The sequence below is a fragment of the Trichosurus vulpecula genome, chromosome 1, assembly GCF_011100635.1.
Source record: "Trichosurus vulpecula isolate mTriVul1 chromosome 1, mTriVul1.pri, whole genome shotgun sequence".
NCBI classification, from domain to species: domain Eukaryota; kingdom Metazoa; phylum Chordata; class Mammalia; order Diprotodontia; family Phalangeridae; genus Trichosurus; species Trichosurus vulpecula.
In genome coordinates, this window is record NC_050573.1 from 4,182,262 (window position 1) to 4,205,959 (window position 23,698).

The 23,698-nt window shown below is 38.8% G+C and overlaps 1 protein-coding gene across 1 annotated transcript in view; it reads left to right on the forward strand.

Annotated features, from left to right (window-relative positions):
• LOC118843728 (vomeronasal type-2 receptor 26-like) overlaps positions 1 to 23,698 on the forward strand; it is a 48,463-nt gene that overhangs the window by 13,270 nt on the left and 11,495 nt on the right. Inside the window, 2 exon segments of the mRNA XM_036751510.1 lie at positions 7,479 to 7,770; positions 19,077 to 19,880. Of these exon segments, the coding sequence (XP_036607405.1) occupies positions 7,479 to 7,770; positions 19,077 to 19,880 (1,096 nt within the window).

The following is a 23,698-nucleotide window of genomic DNA, read 5'->3' on the forward strand; positions in this document are numbered from 1 at the left end:
TAAGGGAGTGTGGTTGATAGGGAGGGAAAATTGAGGGAAGTGGTGATCAAAAGCCAAACTCTTTTGAGGAAGGGAAGAGGGAAGGGAGAAATAAAAAACATAAACAGAGGGGGTGGATAAAATGGAGAAAAAGAAACAGATGGGAATCATAACTGTGAATGTGAAAGGGATGAACTCTTCCATAAAAGAGAGGCTGATAGCAGAATGGATTAAAAACCATAATCCTACAATATGTTGTATACAAGAAACACACTTGAAACAGGGGGATACACATAGGGTAAAGGTAAAAGGCTGCAATAGAATATATTATTCTTCAGTTGAAGTAAAAAAAAATGAAGGGGTAACAATCCTAATCTCAGACAAAGCAAAATCAAAGATAGATCTAATTAAAAGAGATAGGGGAGGAAACTATATCTTGCTAAAAGGCACCATAATGTCATTACTTAACATCTGTGTACAAAGTGGTACAGCATCCAAATTCTTAGAGAACTTAAGGGAGTTAGAGGAAGAAATAGACAGGAAAACTATACTATTAAAGTTACTGTTGACATTATAAAATATTTGGGAGTCTACCTGCCAAGACAAACTCAGGAACCATATGAAAAAAATTACAAAACAGTTCTCAGACAAATAAAGTCAGATATAAATAAAGGGGAATTCATCAATTACTTGTGGTTAGGCTGAGCTAATATAATAAAAAAATGACAATTTTGCCTAAATTAATTTGCTTATTTAATGCCATACCAGCCAAACTACAATAAAATTATTTTAGAAAGCTAGATAAAATAACAAAAAAGTCATCTGGAAGAACAAAAGATCCAGAATATCAAGGAAATTTGTAAAAAAAAAGAAATGCTAGGGGAGGAGGCCTAGCCATACCTGACAGTAAACTGTAATACGAAGCAGAAAACATCAAAACTACTTGGTACTGATGAAGAAAGACAGTGGTGGATCAGTGGAATAGGTTAGGTACACAGGACACAGTAGTCAATGAATGTAGTAATCTATTTTTTGATAAACACAGAACCCAGCTTCTGAGATGAGAACTCATTATTTCAAAAAACTGCTTGTAAACTGGAAAATAGCATGGCAGAAATGGTGCATAGACCCATTTCTTACTCCATATACCAAAACAAAGTCAAAATTGTTCACAGCTAAGTTATAAAGGTTGATACTATAAGCAATTTGGGAGAGAAGGGAATAGTTTACCTGTCAGACTTATGGAGAAGGAAAGAATTTATGACTAAAGAAGAGATAGAGAGCATTATGAAATGCAAAATTGATGATTTTGATTACATTAAAGTGAAAAGTTTTTGTACAAATGAAGTCAATGTAATCAAGATCAGGAGGGATGCAAAAAATTGGGAAAGGATTTTTATAACCAGTGTCTCTGACAAAGGCCTCATCTCTTAAATATACAGGGAACTGATTCAAATTCATGAGAATATAAATCATTCCCCAATTGAAAAGTGGTAAAAAGATATGAACAGGTAATTTTCAGAGAAAGCAATTAAAGATATCTATAGTCATATGACAAAATCTAAATCTCTATTGGTTAGAAAAGTGCAAATGAAAGCAGCTCTCAGGTACTACATCTCTCCTGTCAGATTGACTAACATTACAAAACAGGAGAATGATAAATGTTGGAGAAGATGTGGGAAAATTGGAGCACTATTGTACTTTTGGTGGAGTTGCAAACTGATCCAACAATTTTGTAGAGCAATTTGGAACTATGCCCAAAGGGCTATAAACATGTTGATACCCTTTGACCCAGTTCAACCACTTCTAGGGCTGTATCTCAAAGAGAGCACACAAGGGGGAAAAGGATCTGTATGTACAAAATTATTTATGGTAGCCCTTTGTGTGGTGGCAAAGAATTTTAAATCAAGAAGATGTCCATCAATTGGGGAGTGGATAAAGAAATTGTGGTATACGAATGTAATGGAATACCATTGTGCTATAAGAAATGAAGAGCAGGCGGATTTCTTAAGAACCTGGAGAGTCTTATACAATCTGACGATGAGTGAAGGGAACAGAATCAGGAGAACATTGTTCACAACTACAGACACATTGCTTCTGTGATGACTAACTTTGATAGACTTAGCTCTTCTCAACCATGCAAGGTTCAAAGACAGCTCCAAAAGACTTTTGATGGAAAAGGCTATCCACATCCAGAGAAAGAATTATGGAGTCTGAAAGCAGATTGAAGCAAATTATTTGATCTTTCTCTTTTTTTAATTTTATTTTTGGTTTTGTTACATTTTTTCTCATAGTTCATTTCATTGGTTACAATTCTTCTTTACAATTTGATTATTGGAAAAAAAGAAGTTAATTTGAAGGTATATGTAAAACCTATTTGAAAGAAAGACCTTGAGAGTGCCCTTGTGATGCTTCTTCTCACCACCAATGCGAATGCTAGCCTTGTGTAAGTTCTCCATAAAATAGTATTTTTGTAAGAGTAACTTTTGCATTAGAACAATGTGGCCAGCCCATCTGAGTTGGACTCTCTGAAGCAGAGTTTAAATGCTTGGCAGTTTAGTTTGAGTAGGGGGCTGTGTCTGGTATATTATCCTACCAGGTCATCTTTGGAATCTTCCTAAGACAATTCGAATGGAAGCAATTCAGTTTTCTGGCATGGTGCTGATATACTGAGGTTTCACATGCATACAACAATGAGGTCAGCATAATGGCTCTGTAGACCTTCAGTTTGGTAGTCAGTCTAATACTTCTTCTCTCCCCTATTTTCCTTCCGAGCCTCCCAAACACTGAGCTGGCTCTGACAATACATGCATCAACCTCATTATCAATGTATGCTGGAACATACAGTACCAAGGTAAATGAACTTATTCACAGCATTCAAAACTTCAAAATGCCCTAAAGGTATTTATAAGCAAAAGACCTATGGTGAATCTCAACTACTCAGTGCTAATGGAGCCACATTGAATAGTGATAAGGATATGACCCTAGAGATATGCACTGAACATTTCCATAGTATGCTCAACAGAGCATTGTCAATCAGTACTGAGGTTATTGGCCATTTGCCTCAGCTTTGAAGTCAATCCCTCTCTACCTGAAGTTCCAACTGAAGAAGGATTGAAATACATTAGACTCCTTTCATGTGGCAAAGCACTTGGTGTTAATTCTATTCCACCTGAGATTTTCAAGGTAGGAGGTGCATTGCTCATACAAAAGCTGACTGAAGTTTTCTGGGTTATATGTCAAGAGGAGGTTATCCTCAAGGAGTTCAAGGTTATCTTCCAGGAGTTCCTCTATTGTCCATCTCTATAAAGGCAAAGGAAATATATTGTACTGTGACAATCGTGGGGTGGGCGGGGTCTCTCTCTTAGTCATTGCTGGCAAGATGCTTGCCAGAGTCCTCCTTAATAGGCTGATCCTTCACCTGGAAGATGGCCATCTACCTGAGGGCCACTGTGGCTTCAGAAAGGGCTGAGGAACAGTCAGTATTGAGTTTGCTGCCCCACAACTCCAGGAGAAATGCCAGGAGCAGAACAAAGGTGTGAATTGATTATTAATTACCTTGAAAATTTCTCTCAAGGCTTTCATTTTCTACAGCTTCAGGACCACAAAGGTACCAGAGCTCTGTACCCCAGATTCTTATCAGAATCTCCCTATCTTTTTGGGTCCAAGTAGAAAAATTGTCTACAAGAGGGAACTTTATGTTAGAAACTCTGACCATGTATTGACTCTTTCTTTCTTACCAATAGTTAAATCTTCTCTAAGAAAGGTTATGTTTCTTTTCTGTTCCAAGTGTATTTGTTTGTGTGTGTGTGTGTATGTGTGTGTGCTGTAGCTTATAATATCTGGTCACTCTCAGAGTGGATTCGTCCACAGAATGCATTCTAACTGGTAGATCTCTGAAGTAGAACAGGGAGATAAAGTACAATTTTTGGCTGCCTCAGGATTTAAGGTATTTTGAGGTTCCATATAAGAACCTCAAGCTGTTTAATAGTGCACCTCAATTCTTTGCATGACCAAGAGCTTCAAAAGGAAAGTCTCAGTTGTTGATATATCAGAGAATAAATTTTAAAACTACTTTAGTGGAGTTGTGAACTGATTCAACCAACCTTCTAAGTTGTCTTTGGTGTTTATGGGTTGAGAAGTCTGGAAACTGCCACAGCTGCCAGTGATTCAGTCTACTGAGGCCTACTCCAGCCCCATCTATCCCTGCTCAGCCTATGCTGGTCTACGCTCTTCTCTCAAACTGGTGCAACAGACTTTCCTGTCAATATTCCGGGTTGCCTTGGGCTGGAAATTTGTTTCACTCTGTCATTTTGTGGTTTCTGCTGCTCTAGAATTTGTTTAGTCATTTTTACAGGCATTTGGTAGTGTTTAGGGGAGAGCTCAACAAGTCCCTACTTTTACTGCACCATATTGCCTCCACCCCTCATATCCCAGATACCTCTTTGAAGGCTCTGAGTGGAGGTGGCTGGGGACACAGCAATTGGAGCAGTTACTTGCTTACCTACCTACGAGGGACTGAGAGAGAGGGCTGCCAAATGGTCAGAGGGGCCTTATAAATTCATCCCTTGATCTTACATCCTTGTCCTTGTCCTCAGAAAGGAAGGATAGACAAGAAGACTCAAGACTACATATCAGCAATAATTCATTTGCTAGGCAATGACCCAAACAGTTGACTATGCTCTGGTTCAGGCAGCTTCCTAACTCCTCCCAAGTTTTGGGCTATGGCTGATGTTCAGGCAGATAGTGCTTCTCATTCAGAGGGGCATATTCTGACTGATTTCTATCCTCATCTTAACACTGCTCCTGTAACTCCTTGCTTCAGTGTGCAGGAGTGAGAAGCTGCCCTGCTTTTCCAAAATCAGCCCCAGCATGAGCAGAGATGGGAACCTGGAGACTGAAAGATTACTTCCTCTGTATTCAGTGAGAGTGAGTAGTTTTACAAGAGCAGCACTTTTTACAAGTCAGCTCGACAAATATAGCAGGAGTTATCAGTAAATACCTCTTTGCATGAAAGAATTAATTTTAATTGAGATGATTTTCCAAAGCATTCTCTCATTAAATAGAAGGCAAGTCCATTACTATGCCCAGTGATACTCCCACCTTCCCCTTCCCTTCTCAACTTTTGGTTTTATAAATTGATTTTCATCTCTCTGATTGCCTTACAAATCTGGAGATAGAGAATATTCTTCCCCTCTGTATCTTTCTCTGTTTTTCTTTATAAAACACTCTTTTGTTTTGTTTCTTTGTGGCTTTGTTTCTGTCTCTATCCTAAGTATTTCTTCCCTTAGCTCTGTCTCTCTGTATTTCTCTCCTGCACTTTTTTCTTCCATAGGATTCTTTCCTTTGAGAAGCTCAAGAGACAAGTTACTAATATTCATTGTAATTTATTTCTTCACTGGGGGCTATCTCTGGCCATCCTGATTTCTAACTTGCTACTGGACCCAGATGACTTTGGAGGAGAAAGTGTGGCTGGTTACTTGCAGAGCTCTCCCTCCCTCACTTGCAAGTGAGTGCCTTACTTTCTTGATGTCGTGATGTTCTTCCAGAGTGAAGGACACACAACAACAAGAATTCCTCCACCTCCTATATTCTGAACCTCAGTGTCCATACTGATACTATAAACCCATGTCTTTGTGTTCCAGACTAGGGAACCCTAACATGGCTGGCTAGGCTTCAGCTGGGAACTGGGAGATCATTAGGGTTGCAATTCTTGGGATTACAGAGGTATGTTGGGGCACCAGCTAGAGGAATACAAACACTTTGGAATATAAAACACTGATAATGAAATGCTATCACACTTGAAGATGTGTAAAGTGCTCTGATTTTCCCTTCAGTGATGTGTGAGTGTTTGGTGTTTGTTTCTTAAGTTAGTTTCTGCTGAGCTGGAGCAGGAGACAAATTGGAATTGGATCTTAATTCCAGAATTTTATCAGAATATATGAACATTTTTCTCATGGTCAGGCTTAAACTGGAATGTTGTCTGAGCTCTGCTTCTGTTGCATCCGGAGGAGTAAATACAGCAGGAAGCCTGTGTCTAGCAGCACAGTCTCAAATGTAAATATCTGTGGGTCTGCCCATTGTGAACCAATGGGGAGGTGGTGGGATCCAGACTTGAATTCACACATACACATACACACGCAGATACGCAGACACACAAAGACACGCAGACATTTCTGCTCCATAATATTTCATTCCAAGTTGCTTCACTGTAAGGTGGATGAGGGATTAGAGGGTGGCAAAGGATTCTGGAATACAGTTACGGGAGATGGAGTACGGAAAAAGGCAAGTGGTACTTGTCAGATGCACATTCTGACTTCTTACTCTGGATGTTTCTCTGCAAGTCTCTTGCATTTCTCTGTCTTTCTCTCACTATCAACGTACCTTTTCATTTTTCTATTTCACCTTATGCCCCTCCTCCCCCGTCTCCCTAATTGTGTTTCCTTTAATTGTCCAAAATAAGGGAACAAATTCTGTTACTTAGAGCTGAAAAAATCAGAGCTAAATACTGTCTCAGTTATTCACTAGGTTTATAACGTAGGGCAAAACCCTCAACCTCTCTGTGCCTCTCTGTGGATAATAACAGCAGCTACTTCTCTGGATTCTACTGAGGATGAAATCAGATCACACATATAATGCCCTTTGAAAACCCGGACACTATATCTGAATGCTAACTCTCATTTCTGTTTCTCAAATGTTTCAGCATTCTTTTCTCTTCCTACATCATTCTCCACTGACAGGGTTAATGACGATTGGCTTTAGAGGAGGAAATGTTCCTGGCCTCTGTGCAGTTTAGATCAAGGTCCTGCTGTGAATCAAATTTCCTTCTCATACCTATGTTGCCTTTGACCAGCTGTCCTTGTGAGCCATGGTTCTGGACGGAGACAAAAATGCTGATTCTGAAGGGTCTCGTTCTTAGGCAGAGAGTCTGCACGACCTAGAAAAAAACCAACCAATTCAACTGGCATTTATTAAGCACCTATTATTAAACAAGCCAGTTATTAATAAACATCTGGTGGCAGAAAGATACAACTGTGGATAGAGGGACGGGTCCTCCTGTTGCGTCCTGAGGAGTAATTATAGCAGGAAGCTTTTGTCTAGTAGTGCAGCCTCAAATGGGAATATTTGGGAGGATAAGTAGGAACAGGTAAGGGAAATTTCTTTTTAAATCCAGTTTCAGACATAATTGACTGTGTGATCCTGGACAGTCACTTAACATCTGTTTCCCTCAGTTTTCTATTTGTGAAATGGGGCTAATAAAAGCACACATCTCCCAGGGTTATTGTCAAAATTAAATGACATAATTGTAAATTATTGAACACCGTGTCTGTCACCATATAAATGTTAGTTACTATCATTATTACTGTTGTTATTGTTATTAGAAACACAAAATTAGTTGGAGTGCTGAGTTTGGATGTTCACATATGTGAGGCAGCTTCCTTCTGAAATGGATTCTATTTTCAGCCTTCGTTATTGGTTTCCTATTCTCTCCCCCTCAGGTGGCTGCATAAAAACTACCAGCAGGCCATGACCATAAGGTTTGCTGTGGAGGAGATCAACAGGAACCCTGTTCTGTTGCCTAACATTTCTTTGGGATTCGAGGTCTACAATGCCTACCACAGTGATGAGAGAACCTTGGAGAGCTCCCTGCGGTGGTTGACAGGAGAGGGTCAGTTAGTCCCTAACTTCAGCTGCAGAGGTCAGGACAAGTCCGTGGCTGTCATTGGAGGAGCCACGTCAGCTCTGTCCGTCCAGATGGGTTCCCTGCTTGAGCTCTACAACTTCCCACAGGTGGGTCATATTGGGTCTTCTATGTTCTAAACCTTTATCACAGCACTCTAACTTAGGAGAGAGTGGATGGACCTCTCATTCAACTACACTTAGGTTTTATTCATTGAATAGAATTAGGGTTACCCTAGTCCTAGAGTTGAGGTGGGGTAGAACAAGCATTTAGAGAGAACCTACAGTGTGCCAGACACTATGCTAAAAAAACTTTTATGAATATTGTCTAACTATATCCTTCCAACAACTTTGTGAGGAGGTGCTATTATTCTTCTCAACTGAAGCACACAAAAATTAGGTGAGTTGCCCATGGTCATCCAACCCTTATATGTCTACAGAGAGAACTGAACTCAGATCTTCCTAATTCCAGATCCAATGATCTGTTCACTGCATCTGAAACCTGCTTCATATGTGGCAATAGAGACTAAGAAGAAACAGTCATGCTGGTAGCAGAAGCACTAGAAGAAAATAGCATCAGAAAACCCAAAAGAAGACAAGCTGTGAAGGAGAACATAATCAATGGGATCCAAATTTGTGAAGATGTCAACATGGATGAAGATTTCAAAAAGTGCATTTGATTTGATGATGAAGAGAGCATAGGTGACTTTGGAGGGAGTTATTTCAGATTAATAATTTAGGTGGTATCCTGAAGAGGTTTTAGAAGAAAGTGGGAGGAGAGGAATAGGAGACATTGAATATCACAAATTTGTTAAAGAATTAATCCAAGAATTGGAGGTGAGGTACAGGACAATAGCTACCAGGATTAGCAGGATCCAGTGAGCATTGTTTCCAGGATCTGAAATGAGGAACATGAGCATATTTGTTAGTAGCTGGGGAATAACCAGTAAATTTTGAGAGAATCAGGTTAGTGAAGAGTGAAAATGGTAGAGAAGGCAATCTGGTGAATAAGATTGAATCAATTGGGATCAAAGGGGTATTCAGAGAAGTTTGCCTTTACAATGACAAAGGCTACTTCCTCACTTTATACAGAGGTGAAGGAGATAGTAAGTAGAGATAGTAAGTAGAGATACCTTATGAGAAGAGAACTCATCAAAAAAGAGGTTTTTATGAAGTATGAGGCAAGGTTATAAGATAAGAGTGTGGGTGGAAGGACTATGGCAACAGACTTTAAGGAGGCTAATATTTATATAGTATTTTAAGGATTTCTTTTTAGTATACATGGATAAGGTGCCTGGCACATAGTTAGCACTACAAGTGTTAGCTATTATTTTTACTAAAGATAGTGTCTCTGTTGATCCTCAGAAGAGAACTGGAAGGGCTGTTATTTTTATGCCCATTTTACAAAAGAAGAAATGAAACCATACTAAGAATAAGTGACTTACCTGAGATTTGAACTCAGGTCTTCCTGACCCAAGGGCCAGTGCTTTATCCACTGTGCCACCTACCTGACATTCAATGAAAACTTCTGTCCTTTTAGCCAGTGAGAAAGGGAAACAACAAGGAAGTGTAAAAAATTGTCTCACTGCAGTGAGTTCTTTTTGACTTCAGTTGAGTTGTTTGATGACAATCTGTAGAGGACCCAGTCAGCACAGTTTTCTTACTCTGGCTAAGTTCCTTCAAGAGCATGGAAACAGAAAGAAGAGGGTGGGTGGTGGACATAGTCCAAATTTGGGGCCTTCCAAGACAAAATTAGTGGTAGGATAAGGGGTGTAGTAAATTGAGGGTAGACAATATTGTAGAATGGAATTCATTAACTAATGAGGTGATAGAGTAGAGGAGAGAGTTGCCAAAGTGGGGTTGATGGGCTGAGAAAGATAATCTCCAGATTATTAGTATTCTTCCTAAAATAATATTTGTCCTTTCCAGTACAGACCACGACAGTGCAAGTGTGGTCTGAGTAACCCAGATTGTGATAATTTTCCCCAATCCTGGGCCCTCTGCTTCTCACTGAAGACTAAGATTTCATGAGTTTTGTGGCTGCCCTAACACACTCATGATGCACATTGATATTTTAGTCTATTTTCACTGTTACATTTTTTCATATGAAAGGCTGCCTAATTAGCCTGTTTCTGGTGTACTGTTATTCTGACAAAGTTAACTTACATGTGGATCTAAGACTTCACATTGATCTCTGTTTTATTTCATTTATTAGATTTAACCCACTGTTCTAGTGATTGAGCCCTTTTTTGAACCTTCTTCACTTTGCCACACATGTTGAAATTAGCACTCCCAACTTTCTTTTATTTGCACACTTAGTAAGTGCACCATCATCTTGCATTACCTAAATCATGTACAATGGGGCAAAATGTCCAGGACAACAAACAGCTTCCTGGAACATTCTACTGGAGACTCCCTTCCAAGGTGACATTGTTCCATTAATTACCATGCTCCTGGTCTATACATTCAACCATTTCCACGTTGACTTAATTGTACTATTGGCCATACCACATTTTCCCATTTTTCTTACAGAAAAAAATCATGGATTAGTTTAATACAGTGGAAGGACCATTTGCTATAAATTCTGAGGCCTGGGTTCATATCTCACTTGTTCCACTTAGTATGCATATATGTATATATATATTTGGACAGGTGAATTTCTGCCCCCAAACCTTGTTTCCTTGCCTGTAAAAAAAAGGGACTGAACTGAATGACCTCTCTCATCCCTTGTAGCTTTAGATCTATGAGCTTATACAGTGAGATTTTGTCAAATGGTTGGCTCAAATGTGGGTAAATTATAACTACAGGTTTCCATTATCTGTTTATAAGGGTAATTTCTGCAAGAGTTTTTATTGAGTTTTTTTCATTTTGTTTTTATTGTGTTTTTATTGAGTTTTATTATAACCTAATAATTACATTCATTTTTTGATGTTCAGAAACCCAAGAGTTAAAGTTATCATATTCTCAGTGACAATGAAGTCAGTTAAGACATTCCAGCTGAATATACAAATACATCAACAGTAAAGCCAATGTAAGTAAGGCATTAATCAGTTTGAAAAGACCATATGGGTTTTGGCCCAGTAAATGACATCACAAAAAGTAAATTGTATTTGGCTGAAAAAAATATACATACCTCTAGGTTTATGCATTATACAACAAGTCAGGGCAGAATTGTGCATTGTAACAAAACGTGAGTCAAGCGGTGTTGGAATCCAGAGTTAAGGGACTCCCGAGAGAAGGAAGGAAAATGTTTCTGCATGATGAACTTATGACCTTCAAAAGGTCTTACTAGCAGGATTTTCGGTAATCAGCATTATACACTGGAGTCACTAGGGGTGTCTCTATCAAGCAGTAGAAGATATCAACTTTTTCAATGGGAGGCGAAAGCCACATCAAGGAGAAATGAGACACACAAAGAAAGGAAGCTTGAAAATTCTATAAGCACCTTAATCCTGGGAACTCAACAAAGAACTTCCCTGAAGAGGAACTTCAGAAGGCTCCACAAAGAGAGAAAAGGACTTGCAGAATCCAGGACATGTGAATTAACATTTTGGCCATTCGTGTTCTCTCAGTTGAGCCAGTTCTTTTCAGGTACCTTCAGTGTAAGTGCAGAGTGCGCCCATGCTTAGGGGGAACGTCTTGATAAGAACTAATCTTTCCACACCTGCTTAGCAAATGCCTTTTCTGAAAGCTTATTATACCCAGTGATAATTACTGAGGAGCATACTATTTGGGGTTCATGACTCAAAGTACTTGAAACCTAGATAACTCCTCGCCATGACTCATCCATCTCAGTAGATGACAGAGAGAAAGAGAGAGAGAGAAATAGAGAATTTAGTAGCAGTCACACTTTTGAGAAACAACTCGAGAAGTGCTTGTGGGAGTTAGGGAAGTTTGTCTCAGAGTGGGTGCTACACCTATGTGATTCAATGTGTGGTCTGATTTTGCTCATTTTAGCCCTCACTGCGGTCAATGCATAACACCATAAAAAATGGAAGATGAGGAATGCTCGGAATCGGCCAGTATTCCCATGGTGATCTCTTTGTTTTTCATGTTCTCTATCATTTATGTACTTTGCATCTAACTAGAGAGCGAATAACTGTAGAAGTGATTATGAGATTTAACCATTGCACAGAAAGTCGTGCCCATCTCAAGCAGCATGATTAATATTTGATGTTTACAAATCAATGCTGTTAAATGATATTTGAAACATCAAAGTAACTACATCTGTGTTCAGCACAAGACTTTAAATTTTTATCATTTAGTATTTCTAAATGTCTTTGAACAAGGACATAGTTGAAGTAAAATACCTATTTCTGTGTCAAAGAAGAAACCATTACATAGTCTGATTTTATTTTATTCATGGAATAAAAGAAGCATTTACTTAACATAGCAAAATAAAAAAGCTGCTTGCACTTGAATCTACAAATACCACTATATACAGATTACTATTCCCTTCAAACATACAACAAAGTTATTTTGTAAATTTCTTTTTTCCTTCCCTCTCCTATCCCTGCCCAAGAGATGGCCATCATGAGATACAAATACATACCTATACACATAGACATACATATATATATATATACATGCATATGTTTGCACACATATACATATATGTAAAATTATTTTATACATACTTGTAGGTATCATTTCTTTTTTCTTAGGGATACAATATATTTTATTAAATTTTTTATTTTTAATTTACAACACTCAGTTACACAAGTTTTTGAGTTTGAAATTTTCTTCCTCTCTCTCCCCTCCGCCCTCCCCCAACCAAGACTGTACGGAATTCAATATATGTTATACATATACCTTGGCATTAAAGTTAGTTACACAATAGTCAAGTTGTAAAAACAAATTATGACCAATGGAATGAACCATGAGAAAGAAGAAACAAAACAAACAAACAAACAAAAAAGAACAAAAGAGAAAAAAAAGAGAGCAAATAGTTTGCCTCAATCTGTATTGAGACTTGGTAGTTCTTTCTCTGGAAGTAGATAGCTCTTTCCATCAGGAGTGTTTTGGAGTCATCTTTGAACCTTTTATTGCTGAGAAGAGCCAAGTCTATCAAAGTTAGTCATCACAGAAGCAATATGACTATGGTTGTATACAATGTTTTCCTGGTTCTGATGCCCTCACTAGCATCAGATCATGTAGGTCTTTCCAGGTTATTATGAAGTCCTTATCTTCCCCATTTCTTAAAGCACAACTCTATTCCATGATATTCATATAACACAACTTGTTTAGCCATTACCCAATTAATGGGCATTCCCTTGATTTCCAAGTTTTTGCTACCACAGAAAGAGCTGCTATAAAAATTTTTGTACATACGGGTACCTTTCCGATGTTTGTGATCTCTTTGGGATATATCCTTGGAAGTGGTATTGCTGGGTCAAAGGGTATGCACATTTTTATACCCTTGGTCATAGTTTCAAATTGCTCTCCTGAATGACTGGATCTGTTCACAACTCCACGAACAATGTAACGATGATGCAGTTTTCCCACATCTGCTCCAGCATTTATCGTTTTCCTGTTTTGTCCTGTTAGCTGATCTGACAGGAGAGATGTAGTACCTAAGAGCTTTATACTACAGTTTAATATCTGGTATGGACAGGCCTCCTTCCCTAGCATTTCTTTTCATTAATTCCCTTGATATTCTGTACCTTTTGTTCTTCCAGACAAATTTTGTTTTTATTTTATCCAGCTCTGTAAAATAATTTTTGATAGTTGATTGGTATGGCACTTAATCAGTTAAATTTAATTTAGTTAATCAATTAAATTAAATTTAATCAGTTAAAATTAATTTAGGTAAAATTGTCTCTTTTATTATATTAATCGGGCCTAACCATAACAAACTGATGTTTTCCTATTTATTTGTATCTGACTTTATTTGTGTGAAAAGTGTTTTGTAATTATGTTTGTATTGGCCCTGGGTTTGTCTTGGCAGATAGACTCCCAAATATTTTATAGTGTCTACAGTAACTTTAAATGGAAGTTCTCTTTCTATCTCTTGCTGCTGGGGTTTGTCAGTAACATATAGGAATGCCAAGGATTTATTTGGGTTTATTTTATATACTGCAACTTTGCTAATTTTTTTTTTATTGTTTCAAGTACTTTTTTTACTTGATTCTTAAGGATTCTCTAAGTAATCAATCTGGGAAGATTGGTAATTTAGTTTCTTCTTTGCCTATTTTAATTTTTTCAATTTCTTTTTCTTCTCTTATTGCAACAGCTATCATTTCTAGTACCAAATGGAATAATAAGGGTGATAATAGATTGTACCAGTAATTAAGGTGGGACTTTTTGCTGTTCTTCCCTTACGTACCTTTAATAATTGTGGACTTTGTGTGAATGGGACAGGTAAAATGGGATCTTTTTGTCTTGGAGTGTTTTCCAGCCCTATGACAATGTAATGGTAATTAGGGCAGGATTTTTTGTTGTCTTCTCCCTTGGAATGCTGAGGTAATAAAGTACCCTTAATGAGTCTCATCTTTCTTTTTTTAAATTTATTTACGTAATTTATTTAATATATTTAGTTTTCAGCATTGATTTTAACAAGAGTTTGAATTACAAATTTTCTCCCCATTTCTACCCTCCCACCCACTCCAAGATGGCATATATTCTGGTTGCCCCATCCCCCAGTCAGCCCCCCCTTCTGTCACCCCACTCCCCTCCTATCCCCTTTTCCCTTCCTTTCTTGTAGGCCAAGATAAATTTCTACACCCCATTGCCTGCGTATCTTATTTCCTAGTTGCATGCAAAAACTTTTTTTTCTGTTTTTGAATATGTTTTTAAAACTTTGAGTACCAAATTCTCTCCCCTCTTCCTTCCCCACCCACCCTCCCTAGGAAGGCAAGCAGTTCAACATAGGCAACATGTGTATCATTATGTAAAACCCTTCCACAATACTCATGTTGTGAAAGACTAACTATATTTTGCTGATTCCTAACCTATCCCCCTTTATTGAATTTACTCCCTTGACCCTGTCCCTTTTCAAAAGTGTTTGTTTTTGATTACCTTCTCCCCCTATCTGCCCTCCCTTCTATCATCCCCCTTTTTATCTCCTTCCTCCTTCTTTCCTGGGGGTAAGACACCCAATTGAGTGTTTATTGTATTCCCTCCTCAGGTCAAATCCAATGAGAGCAAGATTCACTCATTCCCCCTCACCTGCCCCCTCTTCCCTTCCTACAGAGCTGCTTTTTCTTGCCACTTTTATGAGAGATAATTTACCCCATTCTATCTCTCCCTTTCTCCCTCTCTCGATATATTCCTCTTTCATCTCTTAATTTGATTTTATTTTATTTTTTTGGATATCATCCTTTCATATTCAACTCACCATGTGTCCTCTGTTTATATATATATATATGCATATCCATATGCACACAGATATATATATATATATATGTATATATATATATATACATACATGCACACACACACACACACACACACACATATATGCATATTCCCTTCAGCTACCCTAATACTGAGGTCTCATGAATCATACACATCATCTTTCCATGTAGAAATGCAAACAAAATGGTTCGACTTTAGTAAGTCCCTTGTGATTTCTCTTTCTTGTTTACATTTTCATGCTTCTCTCGATTCTTGTGTTTGAAAGTCAAATTTTCTATTCAGCTCTGGTCTTTTCACTGAGAAAGCTTGAAAGTCCTCTATTTATTGAAAGTCAACATTTTGCCTTGGACCATGATACTCTGTTTTACTGGGCAGGTGATTCTTGGTTTTAAGCCTAGCTCCATTGACCTCTGGAATATCATGTTGCAAGCCCTTCAGTCCCTTAATGTAGATGCTGCTAGATCTTGTATTATTCTGATTGTGTTTCCACAATACTCAAAATGTTTCTTTCTGGCTGCTTGCAGTATTTTCTCCTTGATCTGGGAGCACTGGAATTTGGCGACAATATTCCTAGGAGTTTTCTTTTTGGGATCTTTTTCAGGAGGCAATCTGTGGATTCTTTCAATGTCTATTTTTCCCTCTGGCTCTAGAATATCAGGGCAGTTCTCCTTGACAACTTCTTGAAAGATGACATCTAGGCTCTTTTTTTGATCATGGCTTTGAGGTAGTCCAATAATTTTTAAATCATCTCTCCTGAATCAATTCTCTAGGTCAGTGGTTTTTCCAATGAGATATTTGGCATTGTCTTCCATTTTTTCATTCCTTTGGTTCTGTTTTATAATATCTTGATTTCTCATAAAGTCACTAGCTTCCACTTGCTCCAATGTAATTTTTAAGGAAGTATTTTCTTCAGTGGTCCTTTGGACCTCCTTTTCCATTTGGCTAATTCTGCCTTTCAAGGCATTCTTCTCCTCATTGGCTTTTTGGAGCTCTTTTGCCATTTGAGTTAGTCTATTTTTTAAAGTGTTGTTTTCTTCAATATTTTTTCCGTATTTTTTGGATCTTCTTTAGCAAGTCATTGACTTGTTTTTTGTAGTTTTCTCACATCATTCTCATTTCTCTTCCTAATTTTTCCTCTACTACTCTAACTTGCTTTTCCAAATCCTTCTTGAGCTCTTCCATGGCCTGAGACCAGTTCATGTTTTTCTTGGAGGCTTTTGTTGTAGGCTGTTTGACTTTGTTGACTTCTTCTTGCTGCATGTTTCGGTCTTCTTTGTAACCAAAGAAAGATTCCAAAGTCTGAGATGGAATCTGAGTCCATTTTTGCTGCCTGGCCATGTTCCCAGCCAACTTACTTGACCCTTGAGTTTTTCATCAGGGTATGACTGCTTGTAGAGTAAAGAGTACTTTGTTCTATGCTTGAGGGGATGCACACAAGGATCAACTGCCCAGCAAAACCAAGCATAATTTTTCAAGTATGGAGATGAACATTCAATGAAATAAAAGAATTCCAGAACTTCTTGATGAAAAGACCAGGAATTTCACAGGAAAATTTGATCTTCAAATACAAAACCCAAGAAAGACATAAAAAGGTAAATGGGGAAAATAAAAACTTGTCATTAAATAAATGCATGACTCCCAGGATGACTACTTCTCCACAGCCACCACAAGCTCTGGCACAATAATGCTCCTCCTCCCCCAAGAACTGCCAACCAGGGCTGTGACTCAGATGCAAGGAGGGTAAAGCAAGAGAAGCTTGCCTCAGTGCCAGCAAAGAGATCCCTCCACTCCTACTCTGATCAGCTGTTTGATTACCCCCAGTGTCCGTGTGCCCTGAGCCAGAAGCAGCTACCACAGCAGCAGTTGCAGCCACTTTTTTGCCCTGGGGCTGGGGGCAGACTCCACACTTTTCTCACACAGGTCCAAAAGTTTTCCCACTGACCTGCTCCATTGTCTTTGGTGTTTGTGGGTTGAGAATCTGGAGACTGCCATAGCTGCCAGTGATTTATTGCCCTGAGGCTTTCTTCATCCAGTCTACTCTGTCCTGTTTTGTCCTTGCTTGATTCATGCTGGGCTATGCTCCACTCCCCACACTGTGTGAATGACCCTTCCTAGCAACCATCCAGGCCATCTTGAGCTAGAGACTTGTTTCTGTCATTTCGTGGGTTTTGAAGCTCTGGAATTTGTTTAGAGTCATTTTTACAGGTGTTTGGAGGGATTTTGGGGGAGAACTCAAGCGAGCTCTTGTTTTCATGTAAACTATCCTGACTCTGACCGTCTAGCTGAATATATAAATCAAACAACAGTAAAGAAGATGTAAATAAGTCACTTATCAATTGGAAAAGACCGTAAGGGTTTGGGTCATTAGAAAGCAGCACATCAAATAAATTGTGTTTGACTAAAAGAAGACATATCTTTGTATGTCTGTATGGCATAATGACAGACCACAGAATTGTGCATTCCATTACCAAACCAGTCAAGTGCATTTGAATCCACGGGTCAAGGATTCCTGAGTGGTAATTGCCCTCAAGTAGAACAGAGAATGGTCCATGTGATGACCTCATGAAATCTGTAAGGTCAGAAAAGCTGGAGTTGCCATCATCACTAGTAGCATTATTAACTGGAGACAATAGCAGTGTTTTTGCCAAGCAGTAGCAGAGGCTAAGTTTTGCAATGGGAGGTGAAAGATTCACTAATTCCAAATGACAGACAAAAAGAGAGGAAGCTTGTGGGCACTAGAAGGGCACTAATCCTTTGAACCCAGCAAAGAGCCACACTTAAGAGGAATTTCTAGAGGACTACAAAATGAGACTTCTAAGTGTGAGCCAATTTTCCTTTAGGACCTTGTTGTGCAAGTGAAGAGTGGCCCATGGTTAGGGTGAATGCTTTTGAAACAACTCTTTTCATAATACCTGCTTAGTAAATGCCTTTTATGAAAACTAACTAACTCTAGCTGATAATCAATGATGAACCCATTTGGGTGCCATGACTCAATATAGCCAAAACCACTGTAATGCTCTGCCCCCATCTATCCTTGTTAGAAGATGAGAGAGAGACTAGTTAGTCGCAGCTATCCTCCAGAGAACCAACTTCATGGCTGAGTGGGAGCTGGAAAAGTGACCACTGACAGGGTGCTATGGATATTTGATTCAATATGTGGCCTAGGGATTATAAGAGTGCTTTTTCTATCTATTTAGCATTTACTATGGTCAAAGTATAAGACTATCAAGTGGTAGTGGAGGAAAACGACTGGCATGCCCATGGCGATAATGTCATTTGCCATGTTCTCCAAGATCCAAATACATTGCGTATGACTGGGGAGCATATAATTGTTGTATTCATTGTGTGTTTTAATCATTGAAAATTAAGTTGCGGACATTTCAATTGCTGCTTTAATGTGTCATTTTTACAGATAAATGATGTGAATTAGAATCTATAAAACAATATTCAAAAAAATTAGAATAACAGCACTTGTGTAGCACAAGACTTTAAAATATTTATTATCATTTCAAAGAGTTTCTAAGCAAGTAAAATAGATATTCCAGTGTCAAAGGGGAAACCCTTACATCGATTTTAAACATTTGTATATGTGTACATATATTCCATACATACATATGTATATAAATATATGTATTAAAAAGCATAGATGCCGTACTTTGTCTTTAATAATCATATGTGACACATGATTCAATGGTTTTTGTTTTTATAAAAATACTGCCATCATCACAACTGAAACAGAAGTGGTTCAGTATAACAAGGAATGCTGAGTCAAGAACAAGTACATTTTAATATATTTGGGAAGGATCTAAAAGCCCTCTTACTTGAAGCAGTAATAACTGAAGAATCAGAGAACTCTTTCTTTACTGGTCAAGTAGTTAAATGAGAGGGACAAAAATAGAGATTTCATTTGGTTAATTTCCCTGCTAAAGGGAATGTATTCTAAAATCCACTGCATTTGTCCCCTGAAAGAAAAAAAATGACTTGTGAATGTTTATAATTTTCCACAGGTCTATCATTAATACAAGAAAATTCAATGTTTTCCACATTTCTCTGTTGTCTAGCTCAGCTTTGGCCCTTTTGATTCCATCCTGAGTGACAAGGCCCAGTTTCCTTCTCTCTACCAGATGGCTCCCAGGGACTCTTCCTTACTCCGAGGTGTGATCAGGTTACTGGTATATTTTAAATGGAACTGGGTAGGTCTGGTGACCACAGATGATCTCAGGGGTGAAGAATTCCTTTGGGAAGTGATAGGAGAGATGGCAAAGTATTATATATGCACATCCTTCACAAGGAAGATCCCTGTCAGTGAGAGACGACATGAAGAATCAGAGGTGGATTTTATGCCCGGGATCATGGGATCTTCAGCCAGGGTGATTGTGATTCATGGTGATACAGATTCGTTAATGATTCTGAGATATTCACAAATGTTTGTTGTCCCAGCATATAAGGTGTGGATTGCCTCTTCTCACTGGGATATCACCATGAGACCCAACTATGCTGACAGTTACAATTTCTACGGAGCTCTCAAATTTACATACCTCACCAGTGAGATTCCTGGATTTAAGTCTTTTCTCAGGACAATCAACCCTCATAAAGACCCAGAGGACATTGTACTTAAGGAGTTCTGGTTGTCAGCTTTCTGGTGCCAGGATAAATATGAAAAGCTGGAGCTAGAGCAGTGTGCACCAAATGCTACTTTGGAGGCTTTGCCTATATTCCTTTTTGACATGACCATGTCTGGCCTGAGTTACACCATTTACAATGCTGTGTATGCTGTGGCTTGGGCCCTTCATGAATGGCTTCTGAGGAAATCAGAGATTGCATATGAGGAAGCTGGAGAAAGCTGGATGCCTCATCCTTGGCAGGTAAGGTTCCCTTAAGAATTGGACCTCTCCATTGTTGATTCTTGTTATTTTGGATGGAACTCACAGTAGGGCCTGCTCTCACAGAATCTCTGAACTTCACAATCAATCTAACCAGGGCAGCATACAGTAGAACCATTAAAAAGCTTCGTTGTCTTTTATTTAGAATGCTTCTCAGCACTAAGACAATCAAGTGACTTTGAGTATTTCTTTTCTTTGTAGGAAGGTCCACACTCTTTTACTAATTAGGTTATGAGAGATGTGAAACCTGCAAGAGGTGTGAAACGCTCTGACCCTGTAGAAAGTATATATACTCTGAGGTTGGCATTTTCTTTGGGGTATACTCATTGGAAGAGTGTTGGTGTGGAGACTGGGTTGCCGTTAGGGAGTCCCCCAGCTTTGAAAAACCCAGATGTTGGTGCTTCTCTCTCTGGTGACTATGTACGTAATGTCTTGGAGAGGCATCTAGAAGTCTGTCTGCTGATTTTTGTTGTTTTGCTCTGTTTATATAATTTTTGCTTGTAATTTCTGTTTGTGTTTTCTCTGAAGTTCAGAGTGCTGACTTTTCCCCCCGAACTAAGTGAATGATATGTGCATGTTTAATTAAAGTGAGATTGTAAACCCTTTAAAGTTGCATTCATTAGAAAAGTAGATCAAAGAACCTGTGCTAGCAGCCCTTCTGTGTGGTTTGATCTTCCACCTCCACAGGAGCTGCAAGTAACATTGTTGTTAGAATTGTATCCGTCTTGATTTGCTTTGATAGTTTTAGCTTTTGGGGGGTAGGGCTGTCTGGTCACACTGTTAGCATACATTAATCATGAGTTAACTAAAACTCTGGATATATTTTTCACATAAATCATTACATAGCCACTTAGAATTCTCTCATTCACCTCCTACTTGTGAAAATGATTTTTTAATTTAGGAAACCCTTTGCTTTCATCTCTATTAAATTTCATTTAATTAAACCTAAGTCTAGTATTGTTGTGTGGAAAAAAGCAAGCGAGACCCAGATATAAATTTGGATGTGGATTTATTGAAGCATGCGACTGTTCGGAGTAATTACTCAAATCGAACAGGCCTGAGTTGGGGAAGAGAAAGAATATTTAAAGGGAAAGAACACAATTAGATTTCCATGGAGATGGGGACACAAACCGTGAGACAAGCTGAGGTGGGATTATTTCCGTGGAGAAGGGAACACAAACAATGGGTTCTGTGGAGATGGGAGTAAAAACAGTGGGGTGAGCTGGGGCAAGATGCAAAAACTGGAGGGGGGGCAGGGCATAACAGTATCTCCCTTTAACCTCCAGTGTCAAATTGCAATTGTCTGTTTTGCATTCAAAGCACTTTAGGATGCAGCTTACCCCATAACTTTCCCTCCTTCTTATACCTTAATCCCCAATGTAATGTATTTTGAGATCCAGTGACTTTGGCCTCCTTACAGTTTCTTCCACAAAACATTTCATCTCTTACTGGAAACATTTTCACTGAATATCTCCTATGTGCTCGCTGTGGCTGAAATTTTCTCTCTCCTTCTTTACATATGCTGTCTTCCCTGGCTTCTTCAATACTAGGTTTAGATTCCCCTTTCTGTGGGAGACTTTTTCCAATCCTTCTTAATGCTACTGACTTCCCACTGATGATTGTCTCCATTTCTTTCCTTTAGATTCCCTTTTTCCTACAAGTTGGCTGCATGTTGTCTTGCCCAACACTGTGATTTTCTTGAGGGAAGGGACTGTCAAGTATTTCTATGTAACTCCATATTTAGCAAAGTGCCTGGCACATAGCGAGTGCTTAAGCAATGCTTGTTGACTGTGGGCTTACTAACTGATTTGACCTATCAGGTAATCTTCTAGACCTTTTTTTGGATCTTGATTGTCCAGATACCTTTAAATGTCCCACAGAATTCTGTCCTTGGTTTTCCTCCCCAGTCAGTTATAATATTTTACTTGGTGATTTCCACAGTTTCAATCATTATCTTATGCTGATGATTCTTGAATCTTCTTAACCAGCCCTAACCTCTGTTGATCTCCAATTTCTCATCTTCAGCTCTCTATTAGTTATCTTGAGCTGGGCCTCATGTATGCATCTTAAACTCAAGATGGCCCAAACTGCACTCATTATTATTATTCCCTCCTTTCATCCCCTTTCCAAATCCCCTCATAAGGATAGTGTTGAAACCACCTCACTTTGGGAACACCTAGATGCACTCATTGTCTCCATGGACATAGTGAAAAATAGAAACTCTCAAAGGTCAATGGTGTCAAGGTACACACGTATTTAAGGAAACTCTCACCTTCAGAATCACAGGTTCTTGATGTTCTTTCCTCAAAGAGGCTTAAAAATCTCTGTAATGGAGTTTGTGAGTGAAATGATCAACTAGTAGACTGTGCTTACTGCTTCTCAAAGAACATGGTGATTCTTTTGTCTGGATCATGCTGCTGGACTCCCTTGAGCTTGCTTCTTGATGAAAACTCTATTCTTTACCACCTCCAGCTCCAGGTTCAGTTGCACACCTGTCCTGGGATACTGTTAGGAAAGACCCTCATCCACGGATGGGCAGAAGCTTTGTGACTCCTGCTGTCTTGAAACCTGAGCCCTGAACAGGGCTCACTTTAACAGGGCATTCACTTTAACAACTCTTCCAGCCATAAGGCAGAGCCTTTTCAGTGAGACATCTCACCCTAACTTAAACTGACCATCCAATTAATTTCCCAGATACTCATCTCGGCAGGTTAAGTTATAAGCAGGCAATTTTAATTTGATTAATGTTGAGATGGTTCCAAAATTTTACATTTTTCAATATTCTAATGTTATACCAACAGCGAGCAAGACACACCACAGGAGTTTGAGTTTTAAATGGAGAAGTTTATTAGCCGGCGACTGTTTGGGGAAATAGAGTCTCCCAAATCAAAACGGCCCCGTTTGAAGAGAAAGGGCAGTTTATATAGAGAATACAGGTTCAGTGGTTAATTATCTCTTGAAGTTTACATACGTTATTTTGCGGACTCAGCAAGCCTGTGTTATTTCACTTTTTATGACCATGATACAATAAGAGGAACCTCCTGAATAGATTGTAAATACAACATATCAGATAGCTGACAAAGTGTCAACTGAAATTACAACCCAGGATCTCTGTGTCCATCTTGCCATAACTCCCATAACAATGAAGGCTCAAGATAAAGCAAAAGTCATATAGTTCAAAGGAATATCTGGGGTTGAGGCTTTCATCCTTCAAGGCCATAGGCAGACCGAGGGATGCTTCAGCTGGGTTTGTTGAGACGAGATAGAGTAGTCTCTCAGCCCACTCAGTTAGACAAAGGAAGATCGTTAGGCTTTTCCTGGTAATTAGCTTACTTTCCTTGGAAGAGTCTTAGGGGCCCAGGACACTCGACAAATGGCAGGAACTCAGTCTGTTTTTTTTTATGCAGACTGGGGTTTGTAGTTAGAGGCTGGGGGCAGGGTTTTTTTCAGCAATAGCTGGCTACTCAGGTACCACACTAAAGTACTTCTGTTGGTCTACATAAATGGATCACTGGGGAAAAGGGAGAGATGCAATCTATGTTCTATGGGAAAATCTCCTTTTCCCTACTTGGCCTTTCATATGCAAATTAAAAGACTCAAAGTCTTTTTTTTTTTTTTACAACTCAGGCCATCAACAATTGTTCAAATTAGTAATTGTTTTCCTATAAGAAATGCTTTGTACTAAACCCTGGAGATACAAGTACAAAGAACATAACAGTTGTTACTTCCAAGTCATTCATTCATTTGGCTTTCATTAAGCAGGTACTATAGGTGTTCTGTGCAAGGGATACAAAGAAAAG